The sequence below is a fragment of the Paramisgurnus dabryanus genome, chromosome 16 (genome assembly GCF_030506205.2).
Source record: "Paramisgurnus dabryanus chromosome 16, PD_genome_1.1, whole genome shotgun sequence".
NCBI classification, from domain to species: Eukaryota; Metazoa; Chordata; class Actinopteri; order Cypriniformes; family Cobitidae; genus Paramisgurnus; species Paramisgurnus dabryanus.
The window spans coordinates 22,481,441-22,506,551 of record NC_133352.1 but is presented as its reverse complement, the minus strand read 5'-3'; the positions used below and the strand labels follow the sequence as shown (position 1 = coordinate 22,506,551).

The 25,111-nt window shown below is 36.1% G+C and overlaps 2 protein-coding genes across 5 annotated transcripts in view; one reads left to right on the top strand and one right to left on the bottom strand.

Annotated features, from left to right (window-relative positions):
- Positions 1-2,274: 2,274 nt before the first annotated feature.
- On the bottom strand, positions 2,275-7,291 carry LOC135758046 (proteinase-activated receptor 4). The gene is made up of 3 exons (XM_065272865.2): positions 6,982-7,291; positions 6,696-6,793; positions 2,275-4,300 (listed from the first exon to the last, which is right to left on the bottom strand). Exons 2-3 carry the CDS (start codon positions 6,781-6,783, stop codon positions 3,381-3,383), a joined length of 1,008 nt encoding a protein of 335 aa, XP_065128937.1. The 5' UTR covers positions 6,784-6,793; positions 6,982-7,291; the 3' UTR covers positions 2,275-3,380.
- Positions 7,292-11,685: 4,394 nt separating this feature from the next.
- Positions 11,686-25,111, top strand: part of rnf130 (ring finger protein 130) — a 52,783-nt gene continuing 39,357 nt past the window's right edge. For 3 of the 4 annotated variants that reach the window (XR_010536405.2, XM_065272842.1, XM_065272832.2), the window contains exons 1-2: positions 11,686-11,825; positions 12,217-12,631. Coding sequence is in view for 3 of the 4 variants with exons in the window: in XM_065272842.1 (XP_065128914.1) it covers positions 12,361-12,631 (271 nt within the window). In the remaining variant the exon portion in view is untranslated. The remainder of the gene's footprint in view (positions 11,826-12,216; positions 12,632-25,111) is intronic. The other variant, XM_065272855.2, reaches the window with a different exon arrangement.

Here is a 25,111-nt window from a genome sequence, read left to right as displayed (position 1 = left end):
AGCCTCGTTCATTTTGTTGTCCAAGAGAGAAGAAGAGTCGTACAAGAACGATTTGGTGAACTTTTGCCCTGAGTGTCTCTAGATGTTACATACCATGTCGCAATCAATTTATTTAAGCTACATTTTAAAAAAAATGAAAAAACAAAACAAAAAACTTTTGTTTAAATGTAGCTTAAATAAATTCATTGCAACCGCTTACCTTAAAAAAATTGAGTAAATTGAATAAATAAATTTTTTTTCAGTGTACAACATACTAAATGGATATTTTTGTTAACATTGTGGTAATTTTATTCTGAAGAACACAGGAGAGACAGTTATCATTAACTTTTATTGTACGGGATTTAACATGTAGCCACGCAGCTGATGAGAAAAGTGTTTTGGGTTTATGTTTATTTATGTATATTGAAACCACAAGATGACGCGAAAGCCCACTGAGTAAAGATTGATTGATGCACGTGTCATAAAATCTCTGAAATTGGGAAACCAACTGAACAAATGTAATGTTGCCTGTCAAAACCCAACTTAAGACATGTTTTGTGATTAACAGTTTTCTAAATAAAATCATCCTACATAATATAAAGAATCTTCTGTGAAAAAATATCTTTCAAATTGACTAAGGTCATGTCAAAGATGGAAATTTGTGTAAAATCAATTATTGAAATGAATTAGAGATAATAGTAATAATTCTATTATATAACTTCAGCCTGAATTTCACACTTTTTAGTATGATGGATTCATTCTATATTGCCCAAAAAGACAGAATTAGTATTACATTTCAAAACAATGTTTAATGTTTCCCCTCATTTATGTTTTTATTAAATGTTTTATAGTGGTGTACTCATGCTAACCCTCCAGTACCTATATTGGTACAAAGTCTTGCGGTTCTAGATAAGTTAGATCTCATGTCTCATCTTACATCTGCTAGTCTGTGCATGCACACACGAAAAGCGTCATTGAGGAAGTAAGCAGCTGCTTCACTGTTTGCATGTTTTCATTTGTTTACATGCTTGTAAACAAGACTAGCTTTACAATTTTTATTGTTCACTTTTTGAATATTGAAAGAATATGCACCTTTTTAAATTCAAAGGATTATGAAAACAGTGTTATTATAACAGTAAAAGAATTATCCAAAATGTCACAGCCATACCGCACATCTACAAAAACAGAAAGTGATATGTTTATATTAAGAGGAAATGAAATAATGTTGTAACAATGTTTGGAAGTTGTTTAAACAAAAAATTATTATTTACTTTAATGCTGATCATAAAAGAGAACTTGCTACATCAAAACATAAGTTAATTTTGGTAAATTGTAAGATAAGTAAACTTTTAAACAAGGATTAAGGACACATCTTGCCTGTTGTAAAAGCACTGTAAAGCTGTAACTTTAACTGCTAAAAAAAACACATGGGTCTTATTGCTTTTAATGATGGTCCCCATAAGGTATATTTCATAATAATAACAATTTGTGACTCAAATGGTTAATTCAGTCAAAATGAACTGTAGTAAAATGGGCTGGGAGCAGTTAAATAGTTCAAAAGAAGGTCGGTTATGAGAACTGCAAAGGCTGATTTAACTGGGGGTTTTTAACACATTCACAATATGTGTCTTTTCTACTACAATAAGTGTTGATTGATATGAGTGTTGTCACACTGTAAAACAATTTAGCATGAAGTTAAAACAACTTGGTTGAGGAAATTCAATTCATCCTACTATTTTAAGTTTTGACTTGTGATAAGTTAACATAAATTATAAAACAATTTGAAATTGTTTAACTTAATTAAATAAGTTAAAGTAACAAACAATTTTTATTTTATTTTATATCATTTTAATAGTGCATTTTAATGAAGCAGGTGTATGTACTGGCCCCTAGGGGGCGCAATTGTTGCAATCTTGACAATTTATTGTAACACGTGTGTATATGAACATTATATGCTCAGTGGTTTTCTGCATAATGCTACTTTAATAATAAGACAGAGCTGAACCATAGGATGTGCTTTTGATGGACATCATTGGTTTAACTGGCCCAAACTAAATATGTTTGATAATTATTACAGAGTATTACAGAATAACCACATATTCTGTAGTGGTTATTTCAGCCTGGTTTATGTATACTAAGGGAAGCATCTGTAATGTGTTTTATTTACATATTAGTTACCATTTTGAATATTATCCATGCTCTTGCTCCTCAATTCTGTTATATCAAGGTGTGTAGGTTTGAAGACTCCACTAGAGGTCAGTATTGGTTACTAAATGAAAGAGCATTAAAGTCATGTGCTCTTAATCAAGGTCAATTTTATTGTGTATTTTATTTATCATACTACAATGACAATCAGATCCTTTCCAGTATAGATTTTCTATATTAGAGTTACCTGTATAAAAAAACCATTGCAAAAAAATATTTGAATTACATTTTTAAATCATTGTGATTAATTTATACATGTTGCTTGAATCCTATACTTCTATTTAATGTCTCCTTTCATTTGTCAAAGCAAATTTATTTATAGAGCACATTTCATACACAGTGAAAATTCAAGGTGATTAACAAAACCATGATATGTGGGAGATTTTCCAGACAGGGCTTATAGTCCCAGACTAAAATGCATGTTTGAGCTGACTTAATTTAAAAACACCTTGCACTGACATATCTTGAAATATATCAGTGCCATTGTTTTGTCTCAAGATGTCCAGCAGTATTGTTTTTGTAAGGTTTGTTTGTACTGTAACACTGTCTGGGAAAATGCCAGGGACAAAACAGAAATGAAAATAAACGCAACAAACAATGTAATGTTAAAATAATTTCTTAACACATCACTGCAAATTTGTCTAACACCTGATATAATCATCATTATCAGGGAGCTCTATAAACGTTAAATGTTAAATACAAAGAACAATGATTTGAAATAATCGATTGCAGCACTGCTGCTTCAGATGTACTTTAAAGGTGCAATCAGTAGGATCTACCCCCATCTAGTGGTGGAGTTGTATTTTGCATTCAAACGAACGGTGCTTACTAGCTCCTCCCCTTTCCAAATGCATGTTGCAACTGTGGTAGCCGTTATGTAATCGCTGATCTCCTTGTCCGTTGCAGCTGGTTCACGTGATCTAAATGAAAACGCGTTGTGGAAACGCGTTGGTAGGCTGGTGCTTTTTGTCCCTCTCTGCTATTATAGTTTATCAATATGGCGAAACGATATGGATGCCTATTTGGACTTACCCATTCAATGTAAGTAAAGAGAAGAAATTCTAAGCTTACAAAGAAAAGTCAGATCACTGGCAGAGGTCATTTGACACCACCGAGGACATATTTATGAATAAAGACATTGATTTTGATTAATAAAACACTTAAAATCCTACTTATTGCCCCTTTAAGTGATAAAATCATACCGATTCACTTTTTAAACTACATCTCTTCCTGAAGTTTTTAGACGAATAGTACAAAATGAAGGGATCAATGCAGCTGTTAAAGGTACTGAGAGACAAACTGATCAGGTATGGAACGTAAAGATCATTATTAATGAAGTCTATCTTTAAGTAATGCAACAGTAAAAAAATGTTGCTTGGCAAAAAACAAACCACAAACACTATCAACATCAACACAATCACTCTCACAGCGTAGGCATAACGTTGCCTTTTAGCCATAAGGGTACGTAGGACGGAAACATAACTAAACACCACTACCAGCAATGGAAACATGAAAAAGATTGAGAAAAGGGCAATAAAATAAGGCAGAAAGAAGTTTTCCTGCTGATCTGGTGGAAGAGCATCATGACAGGTTGTTATAGGAGGGTTCTTTATTTGATAAGATTGTTTGGAGACTAATAAGGGCACAGCTGCTGTTGCAACCACTATCCAAACTAATACGCTCATACACCCAAAATTCCTGTTACTACGGAACGACTTGGCACCAAGAGGCTGAACTACAGCAACATAGCGATCCACAGCAATAAGTGCCAGACAAACCACTGAACCATACATGTTTCCATAGAATAGTGCAATCGCAATACGACAGAATGGTTCACCAAAAGTCCAGTCATTGCCCCGAAAGTGATAAACAATACGGAAGGGGAAGACCAACAGAAACATGAGATCACAGATGGTGAGGTTGATCAGCAGGATGGTGGAAGGGAGCTTCTTGGTTCTGAAGAGCAGCACCCAGAGGGCAAGCGAGTTGGCAGGAAACCCAATGATGAAGGACAGGAGGCAGAGGAGAGGAACCAGCAATACAATGACATTGCTTTGTATCTGCTCCCTTTGCTCATCCGGTAATGTATGATTAACCAGCGCAAGGCTTCGCCCCCCTGCGAACAGAGATTTTTAAATTTACTTTAATGATAATTTACTTTTATAAAAAGTGATACTCCAGTGAAAAACTAAATTTATATTTTATAAAAAAATCCTTGCTCATCCAGGCTTTATAACATTAGTTAACAGGGACCAGGGAACCTCTGACTTTGAACCAAAAAATCTGCATCTATCCTTCACAGCTTCCGCATGGCATAGAGGAGCAGTATGTGGTATGTGCAGTATGTGTAAAGTAATGTATTTTTGTTAACCATAAACCAAATGTACACATTGCATTACACCAAAAAAGATAATTTTAGCAACATAATAGTGGCTCTTTAAGAATCTAGAATTTAGTCTTGAAGAATTCTCATTGTCACAGATATAAACACAAGTTCTCTTCCTCAAACAGATGGCTTAGTGTTGATTCCGGGTGGACTTAAGGCCGTTTCACACAGTACGCGGCAACCCCAAGTGTTTAGTTCTTTAGGAGATGTGCGGAAAGCGGCAAAACGGGGGTGGTTAGAGAAGTGAAGCGTTGCTTCAAGCCTCGTGCACCCAAAATCCCATTCCTTTTAAGGACACGGCACTTCATGGCAGGCGCCCTTGAGGTTGTAAATGCTGCACAAAACGCTTCCAATACAAAATAAAAGCTGAAGCTGTGCGGCGATTTTGCCGTGTACCGTGTGAAACGGCCTTAAGACGCATGTCTCCCAGAAATCTTAAACCCTAATTTTTCATAAAAATGCACTATACAAACTTAAACAGCTGTAATTTATGAACACTTTGGATAGTTGGTCTTATTTTAAAAAAGACACTTACAGAAGAAGACAGCAGATTATTGCTGAATTGGAATAATAAAAAATACACCTTTGTCTAAAAGTTATTGAAGTTTAAATGGACACTCCACTTTTTGGAAAATATGCTAATTTTCCAGCTCCAGTTAAACATTTGATTTTTACCGTTTTGGAATCCATTCAGCTGATCTCTTTTAGAGGCAGTATCACTTTTAGCATAATCCATTGAATCTGATTAGACCATTAGCATCACAATAAAATATCCAAACAAAGAGTTTAGATATTTTTCCTATTTAAAATTCTTTTGTACATTGTGTACTAAGACCGACGGTAGACATGGCTAGGAACTATACTCTCATTCTGGCTTAATAATCAAGGACTTTGCTGCTGTGCCATGGCTGCAGGAGGCGCAATGATATCACACAGTGCCTGAAAATAGCCCGCTGCTATTGAAAGTAACCAAGGGGACTATTTTCGGGAAGTGTGTATTATCACTTCGCCTCCTTCAGCCATGTTACAGCAGCAAAGTCGTAGCTTCTAGACCAAAAAATGCCAGTTTTACTGCACACTCCAAAAAGGGGGGTGACAGTTATGGGGTCTTTTAATGCTGATATAAGTCTCCAGTGGATTCCATCTCAAGGTTTTTAATTAATGTCACAAGAATTTTGTGAAACCGTAAATTTCCACTGTCTGTGTTTGGTATAATAACACCTGTTAACACACTTTACTTCTAGTCAAATGAAGTTAGTCCAACCATCGATGAAGTTGACTGAGAATGCATTTAAGATTATTCAGTAAATCTTTTTTATTATATTTATCACTTCATCTTCTTGCTAACATTTTTGATGCTCTGTTATGGGTTGTTTTGGTCAAGAGGCCTGGGGTGTATTACAGAAACTTTCTTAGGTCTTAACTTAAGATATTATGTGTTAAATTAGGATTTTTTGGAAATTCATATTTCAGAAGCAAACCTTAAGTTGATTTAGGATTCTCATTTTATCTCTGAATATGTGTGTTAAGTGCTTGTTGGTCTTTATGAAATATAATTGTGTGTCTGGTCTGTCTCACGCACTTTAAAATGATGGGCTGAAAACTTTATTGTATTAAATATATACCATAAAAAATAATAATCTTTATTTTTTCAAGCAATATTTTTTCCGAATTTTTTTGTCATCGGTTTAAAGTTTTTTCACATCCTGGTATCAACCACATAGTAGTCTAACCCGTGATTGCTCTCAGAAACTTCTGCTAACATAACATAAATGTCAAGTAATTTGTTTTTAACAATTTTTAATTTTATGGTTATGTGAGCAGATTTAAATTAGATGAGATTCAAGGAAAGTCAGACTACCACAGATACCACATATATACAGTATATATAAATATATATATCAATTTGTGTGTGTTTTTGTGTGTGTGTGTGTGTGTGTGTGTGTGTGTGTGTGTGTGTGTGTGTGTGTGTGTGTGTGTGTGTGTGTGTGTGTGTGTGTGTGTGTGTGTGTGTGTGTGTGTGTGTGTGTATGGAGATAGATTTGTAGATCATGATCAATATTTGTTACACTCAAGACAGAATGTAATCAAAGCTAATATTAATGCCAAAAACTAAAGTACATACTGCCAATGTTGTTGGAGGCTGTCTTCTCTGAAGCTGAAGAAATGTGCAGGAGGAGATGAAGAAAGATCACTCGAGAAATGACAAACATTGCAATGGTGCTAAAAAACAATAAATAATAGCAGTCATTAACAGTAAAAAAAAATATTAAACTTGCTCTAAATTTGTTTTGCAGTCTGTAAACTGTTCAGTTTTCTAGTGATAGTTTGTAGTTCACTCTACATAATACAAAGTCCCTGCCTAAAATAAGATACAACAGGTTAAAAAAGAAAATGGCTTATTTTTCTACCTGGTGTGATGTTTATTGCCTTGATCTCATGAACTCAGACCATTGAATAAGACTCTTCATCTTTCAGGGAGTGAGTAGTTGCTTCAACAAGGAAACAAAGGCAAATTGATCAAGCAAATTGAAAAAAAAATGCTCTAGGAGGAGTTAAAAAAATTTAGAATTTAAAAGGGCGGTTGTACCATTATGGATCAGCATGAACCAAAAGTGAATATAAAAATTACTTCTGACAATACAGCAACTGAATAAAATGTAGAAATTATTTTGCCAAGCAAAACTTTCATTACAGACTTAAAACTTTATTGGTCCTTTTAGAGAATGGTGCTGATCAGGGACGTCACTAGGATTGGAAGACAGGGGGGGCTCAGCCCACAGAGTATTTGTAACTTGTGTTTGCAAAATTTTTGCACTCACATCTGAGTTACAATTATGTCAACAACCAGTCAAGAAACCAAGATGTTAACAAGTAAAACATGACAGACATATCCTCCTCTTCCATTTCTACTCTGTTAAATAAAAGTTACTGTAATGTTAGCTTTTAGACACATCAAAGCTGCATGGGGGAATTTAGGCCAGACTTTGCTCCTGATTAGTTATTCTATAAGCAATGACTTAAATGCTATCTGCAAATTGGTCACATGAAACATCCAAAATGTCCATAAACAGAGGTCAGACAGCTAAAAAGTTGGTAAGTTAAACAAATGAGAAAAAGCAGTACAAGAAATAGAAAAAAATTGGCATCACTGCATACTTTACCAGGTAAGCTATTGACCAGGGCTCTCAAGTTTTGAAGACAGGCAAGAGTGACACCCCTCCAAATACCCCCCCCCCCCCACCACCCCAAATATTATTTAACTATTAGGTTGTATACTACTAACCTTATTGCAATCCACTATTCCATTGTATTCCCTGTGTGTCATATATGGGACTAGAAAATGTTCATTTGGGAATGGAGATTTTTTTACAATGAAGACTTCCTGATTCATTATTCACTGTGTAAATACACGTACACATTTCCAGTACAAACACATCATTTTACTGTTTGCATTTCTATGCTCACATAGAAACCTTAGCCAAGGATTTTTTTTGACAAAATAAACTTTTAACCAGAAAATAAGATAAATGTGTGTGTTCACATAAATGTAAACATAAACCGGATTTGCTAATCTTATAGGTTAATATTATTAGTTGATAGCCACTGTGTTAATCTGGAAATTATACAGATCTAAAATTTAGAAAAGGGGAATGACCAACAAGTGATCTACCTTAATACTGAGTTGTCAAGATGCATTATGATGTGGTTTTCAGGACAGGGTTTAGATTAAGCCAGGACAAGGCCTTAGTTATATTAGGATGTTTATGTAGTTTTTACAAGCACAAAAATATTACAGGTGTGCATCTTGAGACAAAACAACGTGACTGATGTATTTTAAGATATGTTAGTGCAAGCTACTTTTAGTTAAGAACTAAAACTCAAACAGGCATTTTAGTCTTGAACAAGACTTAAGCCCTGTTTGGGAAACAGCCCCTATGTCTATACTGTAGGTCAGGGGTCTCCAACCTTTTTATAAGCAAGGGCTACCACAATGGATAAAACAATCTGGATGGGTACTTACTACTTTCTGATATAGTTTAATCAAAACGTTTTTCTTTTACTTGTTGTTTTATTTTACTTTACTTGTTGATACGTTTTAGTATTGTTTAAAATGTTAAGATAGGTAAACCAAGCCAAGCTAATATTAAAAATACCATGTTGAACCCTCAAAAACTTACTAGGAATACACATTATACTACCATACCAAAGACAAATACACAGGTGCCTTACACTTTTTAAAAGGAAGGAGTTCAAATGTTAAAATATTAATATTTTAAATGAAATGAAACAAACATATTTAATAAGCTATAATTTAATTATATTATTAGATTTTAAAAAAGCTATTTTACTGCAAATATAAGGTGAAATGCCCATTAAAAGCTCAATTTGCACGTTTGATCCAGTTTTTCCACAAAAAAAACTAGTTTTATAAAAGGATACACTTCACAATCACCTGGTGTTTCGCTGCATGAAATGATCTGCCTGATGCGTTCAGTACAACAACTGTACATAATGCAATGCATCACGCCAGCACATGACTTTAAAACCTGTTACGTTAATAAGCAATATATAGACGCGTGCTTTTACTGGTGACTGACCTGCTCCCTTCCTGGAGAATATTTCTGTGATTGATTTTGCAGCATCTCGCTGCGTCTGTCTCTCTCTCTCTTTCACATGTCAACCTGAGACGACTGCACGGCGGGTCAGAACAGCCGCCAGGTCAACATGGCCAGTCCGCCCTGCACACACCTTGTACTACTGATGTTCGCTCTGCTCGGCCCCCTGCGGATTGATAAACGCGCTAAATCCATGCTGCTGACTCAGATCAGGGGAGGAGACGAAACTTGACGCAGCATGACGCCTTTCATTGGTTGTTGCGTTAAATCTTACCCAGATACAATAGTGCTATTTTCTGATTGGCTATTGTGTAGCCTATTTCTTTTTTTTTGATTGGCTGATAAGTGGCAGGCTCTAGGGGATACGCGCTTGATTCCTGCCGGTTTCCATAGTGAGAGCGGCGCGACCAGATAACTTTTGTGCGCTGCGGGCCTGCGGCATATATTAAATATATTATAAATAGTTTTCTGCGTGAAAAATACAATGTGTGGCGGGAGTGCGTGACAAAAGACCGAAATGAGTGACTGTCACGCATAAGCCCTGTCATTTAGGGGGGCTTAGGAACATTTTGGGGTAGCTTCAGCCCCCCTAAAATAGGCCTAACGACGTCCCTGGTGCTGATAAACCATACGAGAATGTGATTTTAAACCAATTGTATTTTATAAAAAAAATTCATGAACACAAAGGAAGATATTTTGAGAAATGTTTGTAAGCAAACCATTTGTGGACCCTATTTACTTCCATGATAGTATTATTTTTTCCAACTATTTTTTCAAACCGTCCACAAACACAAACATTTCTCAAAATATCTTTCTTTGTCTTCATCAGAACAAAGAAATTCATACAGGTTTGTAACAACGTAAGGGTGAGTAAAAGATGACAGATTTTTCATATTTGGGTGAACTATTCCTTTAAGCAGGTGCTTCTTGGCCAAAAATTCCCTCAAATGACATGCAATGAGGGTCTAACTTATGCCATTAACCAAAGGTCTGGCAATGCAAACCTATATTGCCTCTAAGATTATTATAAATGTATATGAAGTTTAAAGAAATGGACATCAAACCTGCAAACAAGTGCACGCATACTTGCATATAAAAATGGATAAAATGGATATACGTGTTATCATATCTCGTGGTATTTTTATTATGAAAAACACAGAAGGAGAGACAGTTCCCATTTACTTTTATTGTATGGGATTTCATTTAACATGTAGCCAACTGATGGGAAAAGTATGTTTGTTTATTGTAGGGTTTATGTATACTGAAACCACGAGATGGCGCCAAAGCTCACTGAGTAATAATTGATGCACGTGTATTAAATAAAAGACCCAATTTTTTTTCTCATTTTCATTACACATTTATAGTATTTAAGAAGTACCTTAAAACAATTGAAGTTAAATGTGTTACTACAACGTAACGTTCCTCTTAAAAAGCCTGATCGATGTCTAAAATTATTGTACATCATTTTTCCCACCTATGTCATGTAGTTATTAAGAATTTATTTTGTATGGTTATTATTGCTAACAGGCCTTTGCATCTTATGAAACATTTGATACACATACTTGCTTACAGAATTATAAATATAATAGTCTGATTATATATATATATATATATATATATATATATATATATATATATATATATATATATATATATATATATTATATTTTTCACAATACTAATGTAAGTCCTTTGTGAAAATGTACTGTTTTTCTACATAAAATCATTCTACATAATGTAAAGAATATCTTTATTAGGCTATGGACTGAATAAGGATTGAAATCAATGTGAATCAATGATTGAAATAAAAATCTGATGCTCCTAGCTCATATTTGATTATGAGACTTTAGCCTAGATTTTACAGTAAGTGTCAGACATTTTTTATATAGTTTTATGTCGGTCTACATTTAATATGCCATAAAGCTGCTTAGCAGTAACAAAATTGTAATGCGTCATACAAATAAACTTGGACTGAATTAATAAGCCAGCGTTATAGGCGAAGTTTGTGAACTCATTACAGAGCCAATCGCACAAACTTTATAAACATGTGTGTACAGATGCAGCCAGATGCATGTTTTTATGGGGCATTTATGGTTTAAGAAAAACTGTGTCAAATCACGACCCAGAGATGGCGAGAGAGAGTCGGGACGCATTTCGATATGATGGTGATGTGGCCCTCTTCCCTCCCACTGATCTGATCTCACTGGCCGTTTTTATCGAAAGGCTGCAGCCTCCAGAGGTCGCATATGCAGGCCGCATTCGTCATCAAGCTTGCTTTATTTAAGTTAACTGAACATTACATTCGAAAGTCATGAGCATATTACAATAAATTACTATTAACTAAGAATATTAGTAAACTTTATAATTGTTAATATTCTGAAATAAGACAGTCTTTATGACGTATGCAGCCTGCAAATGCGAACTCCGGAGGCTGCAACCTTCCGATTGAGAAACAGACACTGTGCGAGAGACGCGCTGTTTCGCGCATGCGCACAAGCTAACGGTTCAGTGTTGAAGCTCGGAAAGCGACCAGAACAGCAACACCTCGGTTTGCTTATGGCAACCACAGCGCGGTGAAACATCAAAACAAAGGGCAAGATTGATCCTACAAAATACATTTGGAAGCGACAGAGTAGGTACGATATCTTAAGCAATCGTTCCTTAAATGTTGTTGCATGCTTACATTTGTAAATGTTTTTTGGGCGAACAAAGCGGTCCTGACAGCAGAAGCGATATGTATTGCCATTTCACAGCATTGAAAACCCATTGTACTTGTTGGTAGACCTGTAGACTATATTGCATTGCATTAAACAAAATCGTGTTGCGTACTCAAAAGCCTGCAATTGTAATGTATGCATGCACTCTGCCATAAGTCAAAATACATTTCTCCTCAAATTTAATTTTGGCACACACACACACATTAGCGGAGGTTATCTCCCAATGCATCCCCCAAATGTTATTTGACAGCATTGAAAAAGGGTGTGGGGTCTAAGTTAACGTTACGCTTCTGATTATCTGCTCTTTTAGCCTTCAGCAGTGCACGGGCGCGACGCATGGCTCTCCTCGTGAACATTGAGGCTTCAGGAGAAGACGGTATGTTTACATGAGGGGTCGTGTCGAGACAGATCGTTAAAAGAAGCGCAGGGATTAATAGGAAAGACATTGCCGAAGATGCTGAAGAGACTGGGCGCACCGGCGTCATGCAGCAGCTGTCTCCTCTTCCTCCTCGCCTTCCTCTCGCCCAGGTATACGCTGTCCATCGGTGCCGACAAAAATACGGTCAACAAGGATGATTATTTTAGCGCTACGGTGAACGCCACCGTTTTGGACAATAGAGGCAATCCTCAACAGATGGTCACCAAGAATGACGGGCGGTACGGACAGAACTCACCCAAAACAGAGGCGAAGGGGATTGTAATCGCACCTGCGGCTGTGAATGGGGGTGAGTCTGGTTGTGTTTATTGGGGTATTGTGTATACAGAATTGCCCTAAGCGTTGTTGGTTGTAATGCAGGTTTTAACTATATCTATGCTATGTTTTCAGCTAGGTGTGTGAGGAATTTTAAGTATATTTGGAAATGTTAATGTTGGAATATTAGCCCAGGTTATTTGTTTGTTGTGATGGTGCTTCTTGGGTGCATCTATTCCAAAATGACACAAATATTTTCCCCACCTTCAAAAACAGCCCACTATATGTTGTGTGGATTTAGAAATTAAGGGGGCTTAAAATGTGGTAATGGCTATATAGATTTTTAAGGACCGTAGATCTTCCAATTATGGTGTCAATGTGAAATTAATTAAGTACTTTGAACCTAAATAGTTTTTTTGGAGAAAAGGCTCTTTTGTATTGTTAAGTAGCAGTGTCATGCAATGCTAATGTGTTAAATATGGCACAGATAACATATCCTGTGTTTATTTGTCCTTAGAAATGTAAATAATCTTATATTTTGTGCTGTTTTTATAGCATCCTAATCTATAATGTTTTAGACAAGATAGCCATTTTGACAAATAACTTGTATTATATGCAGCCTGAGATATGTGATATGAAACTTCCTGTGATATTTGTCTCACATATCTCTCCAGTCATTTCCTCTGCTCTGCATATTGTAGACACACAGAACAAAACAGTTGTTAAAATTAGAGCACAGCATGCTAAGATTTAAAAAAATCTGAGTTCTTAGATTGGATACAGACATTGTTATTTCTAATATTTTGGCTACCCATGTAACACTTTGTGTATGTAAGGCCTTATGAATAATCAGATTCCCTTTCGGGACCAATTAGATTCGCTTTGGTTCATTCTCTCACATTGACTCAGTAAACAAAGCTGTTCCCCTAAACACCCTTCGAACTGTACTTGCATAACCTCCCCTGAAAGGACCCTTCACCGCTGTATGTTCTGATAAGTCAGTGACGTGGTGGATAAGTTACACAGGTCTGCATTGCTTTGTTTGTAATAACAGTAACAACGTCCCTTACCCTCCTCTGTGCTAAAGTATTTGATATCCCTTGTGTGAGGTAGCCTGCATTTCATCAGCTTACACAGGTTTATTTTTAACCAAACAGTTGGGTTTGTCCTTTTTTGACCCAACCATGGGTTAAAATTAACCTAGGAAAATGTCCAAATTTAAAAGTCGTGGGTTGAAACTAGGGGTGCATCGCTAAATGCCAATATACACTAATAATACGTGGCTGATAACTTTTCTGAATCGCACAGCTGATATTATTCACAGCTATTTCATGCACTACGGCTTTTGATCAGTAAGTCCTTATCGATCTGAAATCACTGTTAGTTTGAGTCGTTTAAAACATGCATTTGAAAAAGCATCAAACATTATCAAACAAACATCAAACATAATCATTATTCATTCTTTAGTAATATGAACATACCTGAAAAGGTTTGATGAACAACAATAGAAATATATCCTTAAGCCATTTCCTGGAGCTGCATGTGAATGGTTCTTCGTCTGCAGCGCATATTGAGTTTCTGCACGAGAGCGCCCTCTGGCTTTTGGATGTAGTGGCATTTCACTGTAATTCATTGAGAAGCATAGCAAGCATCATCAGAGCAGGGGCGGAGTGGGACCCAAAAATCTACCGGGAAATTTCATACACCACCAGCCCTCCATGGTCAAAAAATAAAAATAAGCAAATGCTGAAATCTAAAATTACAATAAAATGACTGTACAACAACATGAAATACCAAGTGTAATAACTATTATTTAAAAGATCTTAAAGTCAACAACAGTTCCCTAGTTTTAAGTAAGATTAAGCTTACTATGGTTGTAAAGCAGTTGCTTATAAAATTATTAAGCCTGTTTGGAGAGAGATGTTTTATGTGACAAAATGTCAGTCATCGTGTGATAACGAAAATATAACTTAACTTGCGTGTTCTGAGCAGGTGTTGTCAGTGAACAGGCTGTAAACTGTTGGCTAAGTTACATACACTCGTAAAAAACTGATGCTGATTATCTGGGAAACATTCTCTAACAGCAGTCAAGTTGTCATTGTTTGTGTCAAAGATGTGCATTTGTTGTAACATTAAAACAGGAGATCAGACTTACTCTGTGCTGCTCAAAGTGATGCTCGGAGCTCCATTCCTCGATGGATGTGCGAGGCTATGCTTTTTATTGGTTGTTGCGTTAAATCTTACCCAGATACAACAGTCCTATTTTCTGATTGGCTATTGTGTAGCCTCTTTCTTTATTTTTTGATTGGCTGATAGAACTCCAGGGGAGACGGGCTTGATAGAGAGAGCGGTGCGGCCAGATACATTTTGAGCGCTGAAGCATATTAAATATATGATAAATAGGTTTTAGTGTGGCCGGAGTGCACGACTAAAGACTGAAAGCACGGCTATTACCAGACCCGCCTTCGCGGCCTTAAAACACTACCGGCCCACCGGGAAAAGTCCAGACTTTCCCGATTGCCACTCCGCCCCTGCATCAGAGGATATATCAGTGCACCCCTAGTTGAAACATAAAAACCTAGCATTTTAGACCAAAAATAAAAAAAAATCAATATCAATATATAATTATAAATTATGATGAATTTTTAACCCAACAATTAGTGTTGCCACTTTTTGACCCAACACTGGGTTGAAAATAACCCAGCATTTTTTTGTGTGTGTGCTCAGTTGAAATTGTATAATTCCTATTAAAAACCTTGTTTATATTTACTTTGATCACACATAAAGTACATTAACTGTAATTGATCCATGTTTAGTATTTGTAATTTTGCTGAATCATTTGATTTTTGCCATATCTGCATGTATTGAATGGCTTGAGGGAAGTGCAGTATCTGTAATCATTTATGGGTTGGCTGGTATCATCTTCCAGCTTTTGAGTGTGTATTTTTTATATATTCTACTTTTTATATTCTGGTTCAGGTTACCGGATGCTCGAAAATCGGCAGAAATCTTTAAGACTAAGATTCACTGTATATCAATTATGCTATAATATATATTTATTCATATTCATACACTCTAAAAATAAATTGACCCAATGTTGGGTTGTTTTAACCCAACTTCTGGGTTATTATACCACATTGTTGCATTTTTAACCCCCTAATGGGGTCATTTTTAACCCAGCATGTGTTCTGTACAATATTTACCCATTATGGGTCAAAAATAACCCAGCCATTTTAAGAGTGTAACCCCAATAGAATGTCAAACTTACCTCTTTACTAAAGGGTATGGTTCTTGTTGATTGTAAAGATTTGTCTGTTTGTGTTCATGTCCCATTTTTGGTAAGTTTGTGTCCCTCATTGTCCTACTTTTTAGTTAACATGCTGTTCTAGTTAACCTAGTATGCTGAAGTGACCTGAGGCAGCTGTCTGACCTTCTGGTCATTAATGCCAGTGAACCCGGTGAAGGCCATCAATCCTAATCCAGTCAAGAGCTGGAACAGGGACACTGCGCCATGTATTTCATTTGAAATTTGTTCTCAAGGACATTAGTAAATCCTTTCCCCACATATCCAGTGTGAGAAAATACTACCACCAAGAAGCTGAAGGAGACATTCTGTGATTTAGAAGTATGTGAGTCTGCAGTAGATCCAAATCCAAAATGGATTGTTTTGAGTTATTTTATCACCACCTCAGTTGCACTGGACATTTTCTGAGGCAGGGGAATTATTTTCCCCAATGTTGTTTTAAAAGAGACCAAAGCATTACCATTTCCTCTTTTTTTCTAATCACTAAAATATCATGGTTCTGTCTCTGCACTTAAAGGAAATAACACTAAAATGGGTGTATATGTAATTTCACAACTGTGGCAATAACTCTTGAAAGTAAGATGGTATTTTCATTCTAGTAGCAATGTAGTTATGCATAGTGGCAGTAACAAGCTTATTTAAATACACACTCGTTGTTAGTGTTTACCTGTTGCACTTATGTGTGATTTTGAGAGCATTAAGATGTTTCAACAGTGCCTCTGATTTAGGTTGGGTAACATTTATACAAGGGTCGTTGAAATGTCAAACGGGGACTTTTGGTTCTGAGTATTTTGAGACAAGTCCCAGTCTTAAATGACCCTTGTAGTTGTAGCACTTTCAAACCGTCTATCGTTAATTTATATGTGTGATTTTGCATCGCACATATATAGATACAGTTTGCTGTAGGTATGTGATATATTTTTCATACATAAATTTAAAGTCTGTTTAAAGTTAAATGGGGTTTCCTAGGTTCTAACACCATTGAGTAATGTGCTATTAACCACCCAGCCAAATTTAAATAATGACAAACCCTGGCAAGTAAATAAAATAATTTCCTGCTATCCATCGCTGGGGCATGTCCACTGTCTGCACTAAAACCACACCCACTTTGTAAGAAAGCTGACATCTCTCAAAACTTTCAAGTACTGCTACAACCTAAATGAATGCTTGCGATGCTCCGTGGCTCCAGTGCGTCATAGAAAGAATCCTGAACTGGAAACTGTTTAACTTCACCATTGAGTACTACATAGTTCACAGTCTTTGTAATGTGTTTAAGCAATACATTTTAATCATTTTTTAACATAAGGCTTTGTAGAAAGCAATTGCAATACTTGTCAAATTACTATCAACTCATGGGGTTTATCATTAAGTCATTGTAAGGCTTTGTTGGTCTGTCTTACACAGCAAATAAACAAGCAGCTCATTACTTCCTGTTGGAATCTTTCAAGATTATATTTCCTCTGGAGACCTCACTGTTTTCGTCTGTACCTCTGTGTTTATCTCTCCTCCTCCCTCACAGATGCCTTACTAGTGGCTCATCAGTCTAAACATTGAGGCAAGCCCAAAAATTCTCTCGTTCTCTGTTAACCCCATACAAAGAGATGGAGAGAGAGAAAGAGAGAGTGAGAATAAGAGAGTGAAGGGCTTTGTGACTCACCGTTTTCCTTCTCTGCTTAATTCTCTGTTTTCCCCACCAGCTGCTGCTGTCATTATAGGGGTCTGACAACATAAAAAAACACACTTAGCTAATGGGCAGTGAGACAGAAAAACACCTGCCAATAGAAATGCAAAAAGGTAATATAGTGTCCAGTTAAAAGTCAGAGTAGCAAATCGCATCGTACATGAAACATCACGGCAAACAAATAACGGCCTGACCCAGAAATGTTGCCAGTTGAAGGTGATGATTATTAGTTATGATAAGCATCCTATTGCATGTTTACCAACGTGTAGTGATTTATGATGCTTGACTAAGCCCAAATGGCAGTAAATGACCCTGACATAAGGGGTAATAGATCACTCCAGGCACAGGACGTAACATGTTGACCAATGAGCAAGTGATACAAGGGTCAATTTTTGCATTTGGTAAGCGCACTAAAAGTTGAAGGTAATGTGATGATAATGAGGGTTTATTTATTTAGCAGATGCTGTTATCCAACGCGACATTGGAGTGAAAATACAAGCAGAAGCAATTAATCCAAGAACATAAAACAATGAACATTTCTACGCTTAAGCAATACAGCATTAAAGCAAAGGTGTACGAGTGCAGAAAATATTTTTATGTGCAATAAGTTGACTAGTCATTGAAAGGGTGTGTCATTTGTAAGGTTGCAATAAGTTTCATGCAGTGGTTATGGGAGAGGAAATGTATAAAGAGCCTATGAGAGTTTCAAAGTGTAGTTTTATCAAAGGTTTAAAGGGCAAAATGGTCCATTACATGTCTATTTGCAACCCTAGGATTTTGCCATAGAATGAAATGGTCTGTATTACCTTATTTGGAAGGGTCATGAATAGTAATGTTAAAGGGTAAATTATAAAACGAGACTTTTTCCATGTTTAAGTGCTATAATTGTTACCCCAGTGATTCTATCAACCTAGAAAATGTGCAAATATCAACCCAGTAATTTAGTTTTGGTAAACCATTTTCTGCAAGCATGTAAAAAAATCATTGAAATTTGGCTCCCCTTGTGATGTCAGAAGGGGATAATACCGCCCCTTAATCTGCACTATTCAACCACGACACTGCCATTTAGTGCAGAGATCAGCTCATTTGCATTGGACACACCCAAAACAGCACATTTTTGCTTACACCTACAACGTGGCAATTCTAGTGGTGAAATTCTAGGCCTTAGCTTAAAATACCATATAGATAATTTATTATGGCATGTTAAAATTGCCACTTTGTAGGTGTGAGCAAAAATGTGCCGAGAACATTGATCGCCATAATGGTGGTTTGTTGAAATTAAAACTCAATTGTGCTGTCAATTATTTTCTCTCTCTCTCTGCACTAAATGGCAGTGCCGTGGTTGGATAGTTGCAAATTAAGGGGCGGTATTAAGTAGTTCCCTTTTTACATCACAAGGGAGCCAAATTTCAATGACGTATTTTTTCACATGCTTGCAGAAAATGGTTTACCAGAACTGAGTTACTGGGTTATTTTCCACATTTTCTAGGTTGATAGAAGTACTGGGGACCCAATAGCACTTCCTGAAATCATGAAAGTGGTGATTTATGAACTGTAGAAGGCAAGCCATCCGGTGACGTTATCCCAAGTCACAAATACAAATACAGCACAATGTTAAAAGATCTCACTTGAATTGAGTATTTCACCAGATGGTCCAAAAATGTTGTTTACAAAAACATACTTTTTGGTCATTTAGGAGATCATTTTTTTCTGTCTGCTTCTTTAAAGGCAAACATCTTTTTGGGTAGCAGCAAATCAATGGATTGTTTACACATCAAAAGAAAGTCCAAAAAAAATCCATTTGTTAAAAGTAACAGATGAAAGAACAGACAGGAACCATGTGACATACCATATGCTCCTAATTGATCCAGGCAGGAAATGTGAGCTGGAGTGATGTTGGGACATTGATTGCCGTGGTGCTGTTGTCATATTGAAGTGAGGTTGGAGTAAGGCACAGACGAGGAAGCTAATTGGCTGCCTGTGTTTGTTCTAATACCAGTGATTTTCCTGTACGTGGGTGCATGTGAGGTCGTAATGTATTCTTATTTGAGATGAACACGATGTTAGGAGATGAGCTGCAGAGAATCTGATTAGTGTTGCGTCTGAACGCAGTTAGTAGTGATCCTGTAAAGATTTACTGTAAACTTGATTTACGTTGTTCACAATGATACTGTAATGGGGCTTTGTGCCTGCTGAATGTGTCTTTGGCACCATTGTGAGTGTAGATTTTTTTAAAACCCTTTAAACCTTCTGCAACAAAACCACAGCATTTTGTGTCATCAGTGCAGGTACCACTGCATATATGGCAGCTGTATACTTCTGCAGTGAGGTAAAGACCTCAGAAGAGCAGGTGCAATCTGATAGTCTGTTTGACTTTCTTGCTTTTGTTCCTTAGTTTATTACCACCAAAACTTAACATGCACAACTACTATAAAGTTAAAACTTGATCGCCAATTAAAAATGACAAGCTGTAAAACAGCTTCATTCCAACAAAACTAACATAACTTTGATATCAACTATTGACTTTTCATAGCAAATGCTCAAAGAATCTTAAAGGGACAATCCCCTTTAAAAAAAAAAATGCTTATTTTACAGCTCTCCTAGAGTTAAACATTTGATTTTTACCGTTTTGGAATCCATTTAGCTGATTCCTGGGTCTAGCGGTACCACTTTTAGCATAGCTTAGCATAATCCATTGAATCTGATTAGACCATTAGCATCGTGCTAAAAAATAACCAAAGAGTTTCATTATTTTTCCTATTTAAAACTTGACTCTTCTGTAGTTACATCGTGTACTAAGGCCGACGGAAAATTAAAAGTTACGATTTTCTAGGCAGATATGGCTAGGAGCTATACTCTCATTCTGGCATTATAATCAAGGACTTTGCTGCTGTAACATGGCTGCAGATATTATGCACTGCCCGAAAATAGTCCCCTTGATAACTTTCAATAGCAGGGTACTATTTTCGGGCACTGCGTAATATCATTGCGCCCTTTGGTTGTTTATTAGCACGATGCTAATGGTCTAATCAGATTCAATGGATTATGATAAGCTATGCTGAAAGTGGTACCGCCAGACCCGGAGATCAGCTAAATGGATTCCAAAACGGTAAGAATCAAATGTTTAACTCTAGGAGAGCTGAAAAATTAGCACATTTTCAAAAAAGTGCAGTGTCCCTTTAAGATCACTCCACTAGTTTGCTTTAAAACTTAAACTGCAATACATTTCTCATTTGCACAGTTCCCTCAGGATTGACCTACATATCAATCATACAGGCTTATGCTGTTGTGGAGATCTGCTTTGTAAGAAGAATCGCTGTGTCTGTCTATACAGCAATTTTATACAGCAATTTAAACAGTACACTCTTCAATATTGAAATGATTCAGACTACTTTGTGTAGATCACCTGAAAATGTGTCTTGGTGTTTGATATCACATTTAGTTTCAGATACAGCACAGTAGCAGCTTGCAAGCTGTTCAGCTTTGCAAGACGCAATGCACTATCTGTTATGTTCCCGCAGGGAGAGATATGCGATACATCATACAGATCTGGCATATTTGTGACGTTTGTCTGGTTGTAGTGCAGGTGGTGTGATGGAAGGATTCTGTTACTTCTTCTGCTGATAGTATCTAACATTCCTAAACTTGCACATGCCTGTTACCAACTATGCCCTTTTTGCACACAAGGTCATGTGTGGGAACAACATGATAAAAAAAACAGCATATAACTGCATTCTGCACATACTTTGATGTTTTTTGTTTTTGACCTTGTCTGTCTTGCATGATTAGACTTGTATGTTATACATTTTTTTTTCATTTTCTGTTTCTGGCCTGAGTATTATTTGTACTATGTAGAGAGGGATATTATGAACAGTCCTCTTTATTTAATTATTGTATCTACAGTACACATTTTAATTTGTAGCCAATTAATTAATTTGATTTGTTTTATACTTTTTATTATATATTGTGTTTTTAAATGTATTTTGTTTATAAATAGGTTATAAATGACTTATATTTTTGAATTATAAAATTAAAATTTTATTCTTAAAATCATAGAAGTAAGTGCCCATTTTAATTTCATTTTTATAATATTATTATGTATTCCATGTATTTTGGTGTTTATGCCCTATATCTTTCACTAATTTATCATCTGTAGGCTATGTAATGTCGGATTATGACCCAATAATAATTCATGCTGATCTGGCCCCTTTATTCTCATCCTGTGAAGACATGCAGACATGCCCCAGATACATAGGATAAATTTGTTTAAAAATCTCCCTTTGATCAGCTCTCCTGCTCCAAATCATCTGATTAGAATTAATGATGACAGGGATTTCTAGCAAGCGTGTGTCCTCCAGCACTGCATTTAATTTGTGAAGGCCATTATGCTCTCACTATCTAGTGTACAAGATTAAAACCATGATTTGATTCAGTTGTCCTCAGCTAATGATATAGGTAGAAATGACCTAGTCGTGCCAGATTGCTTAACCATCCTCTGATCCGATGTCATTGGCAAAATGTGGCCATCTGTTATGTTCAAGATGGCTAATAATGTTCTCATTCAAACAAGTGTACTTGGATGGCACTGTGTGTATTCATAAAGTCTCGATGAGGCTATAAAGCTTATTAAGCTATTTATCCCTCATTAAATGATCCCATTGGAACATTTAACTTCCCTCATGTTCTGCATTTAGTAAATGTTGTTCCTGTTTTACTAGCTTACTCGTCAGTTTTGTGAGGCAAAGGGCACATGGTGGACCTCTGACTTCACATATTTCAATTGTTCATTGTTTTGCATCTTTTAATAAGCTGTTTTGCATTTGCGTTTTGTCAATTTAAATTGCAGGGAAGCCATGAAATGAAACTACTTTTTTGTCATCTGGAAATTGTCATCTGAATATTTTTGAGGAACTAACAACAGTCGATTCATCATGTTCAAATAACTTCCAGTTGCGTGTTAAGTAGACCCAGACAGGAAAGGAACTTTAACAAGAAACTATGAACTTTACAGTGCTTTCAGTGGTTTGGATAATCCATAAAAAATCTCCACCAAAGCATGAACCTTTCTTTAAGGTTACATTTACATTTGTGTGCACATTACTGCACTTTTGGCCAAAGTAGATTATGAATTAGCTTCTATAATTAGACGGATATTAAAAAATGGTGTTACAATACAAATGACCTCAGATTTTTTTATGTAGACTTATCTTGATAAAATAGCAGTATTGGATTTTGCATGGGTCTGGTTTCTTGATGTCTTGGGTTTTTCGATGAGCAATTTTGGCTTTCTGGTCCTGATGGTTGCATTCAATAAAAAAAACTCTTTTATATCGAATCATTAGTTTGTTTATTCTAAACTTTTTTTATCGGTTTAGATAAATTTGCATTACAGGCATGACAAAAATACAGAGCTATAGTAATGTTACATGAACACGTCTATGTTTCTGTTAACTCTTTCCCCGCCTTTGACATCTAGTAAATCCGCAATACCGCTATTGTCCACTAGGTTACTTATCATATCCGGAAGTATTGCCCTAGGGCAGGGGTGCCCAACCCTGTTCCTGGAGGGCTACCGTCCTGCAGATTTTAGCTCCAACCCCAATCAAACACAGCTGAAGCAGCTAATCAAGGTGTTCAGGGTTGCTTGATAATTACAGACAGGTGTGTTGGAGCTGAAGTCTGCAAAACGGTAGCCATCCAGGAGCAGGGTTGGGCACCCCTGCCCTAGGGCAAACAGCTGTATGTCCATCTAAGTTTTCAGGATTGCTTTGCATCTGATCTCTATCAAAAGTCATTTACAAAAATGGCAGTATCTCAGCTTTTTGCTCAAAATGTTGTGTTTTTGAAGAAATCTACCCATATTTGAGAGGTGATCAAAGAGAAAAGTAATATAAAAGTTTTTTTTTTAAAGCAGAGGGTCTGTTCTTTCATTAAATATATTGTATGTTTATATATTTAAAGAAGAGCATTTTCTGGAAGGCATTAAACTTTTGTGAAATCATGAAAAATGCTGGCGGGGAAAGAGTTAAAATAACAATTCCAAAGATTGTCAAAATTATGGGAGTATTGCTGACAACGTTGCATTTTGGCTGCCCAAAAAAATATGTTAACATAAATCTTTCTTCGGTTCGACTTTTAACTCACAATTTATGGCTAACAAATAGCTGGTTTGCGTTTGTGATTCTTTATAATTTCTATGAAGTCATAATATTTTTAATTGAAAGCTTTATTGTCCCTGAAATGGTTGACATTTGTGTTTTTGATCTAGTTTATAAAGCCCATGAGGGAGGCAGTGCAAAGCAGTGACAAGGATTTACATTTTTTCCATATGGAAATGGGCTTTGATAGTCCTGCTGAGTGCACACACATTCACTTCACAATCAAGCATCTCAAAATTCACAATTTTTGGATGTCATTGAGTTGTTCGTTTTGCAATCTCATGTTACTTGGAGAAATAAAATACAAGACCAGATTTCAACAGCTTTCCTTATGGACACAACCATGCCCCCCTTAGCAGTTTTAACACTTTCATGCAACGGCAACCTTGACTATAGACGTTTCATTGACGTGCACACACGTCGCGGTTATGTGCATGAACCGAAGTGAACTTCTGGTCTGTATTTATTTGTCAGTCTGACTAGTGGCTAAACTGAACTCTGAAACAAATACCTTGTCAAAAGTAAATGTTTTGGTTTGCTAAAGACAAGGGGAGGCGACGAGCATGGATCGCAACTGTTTGCAACGGAGAGGTTTGGCAGCAGGGCAAGAATTTAAGGACCTGTAGCTAACAATGTACACATTAATTTTACACCGTAATTTGGGCTTAGTGTAATAGATGATACAAAATAGATATGAAACATGAACAAAGGTAATTTACTTGTAATTTATTTCCCTTGTTATCAGAAAAAACTACTGTCAAATGACTCTGTTGTCATTGATTTTATGTAAAGGTCTACCAGAAGTTGCGTTTAGTCCACAAAAGCCATTTGTTTATGTTGTTTCTGCTGAAAACGTCTATAAAGGACATTCAGAATTAGCTGCAATTACAGCACATTAATTAATAATGTTGGGTTCAATGTTAAATATATAAAATTGGTAAATATTAGTAAATTCACCCCAAACCAAAAATTCTGTTATCATTTTTTCACGCCCATCAAGACTTTTAAACACAGATGCCAATCATATTCTTCTCCTCAGAAGTAAAAATATTACAACTAATATTTTTATTGATGAAAGAAATTCATTTTTATGTGAACTGCCCCTTTCATTAATATGTATCGATGATTGGTGTCAATCTATGCATAAGATCAACACTGTGTGTATACTGACAAAAAGTGTTCCGTATTACCAAGAAATAAGATGATTTTTAGTTGTTATAAAATAACTTAATAAAACCCTCTGAATATATGTGTTTGAGAGATCTCAGTATATCAATGATGCATTATCAGACTGTTTTTATATGATTTAGTAGGTGATTTTGGATTCATATTACAATTGTACCACACAGTTCTGCTCATCCACCAGTGCTG

Coding starts and splice junctions, on each gene's coding strand:
- LOC135758046 (XM_065272865.2), bottom strand. CDS start 6,783: ATGTTTGTCATTTCTCGAGTGATCTTTCTTCATCTCCTCCTGCACATT. Junction 4,301..6,695: donor AGCCTCCAACAACATTGGCA/GTATGTACTTTA, acceptor CTCTGTTCGCAG/GGGGGCGAAGCCTTGCGCTG.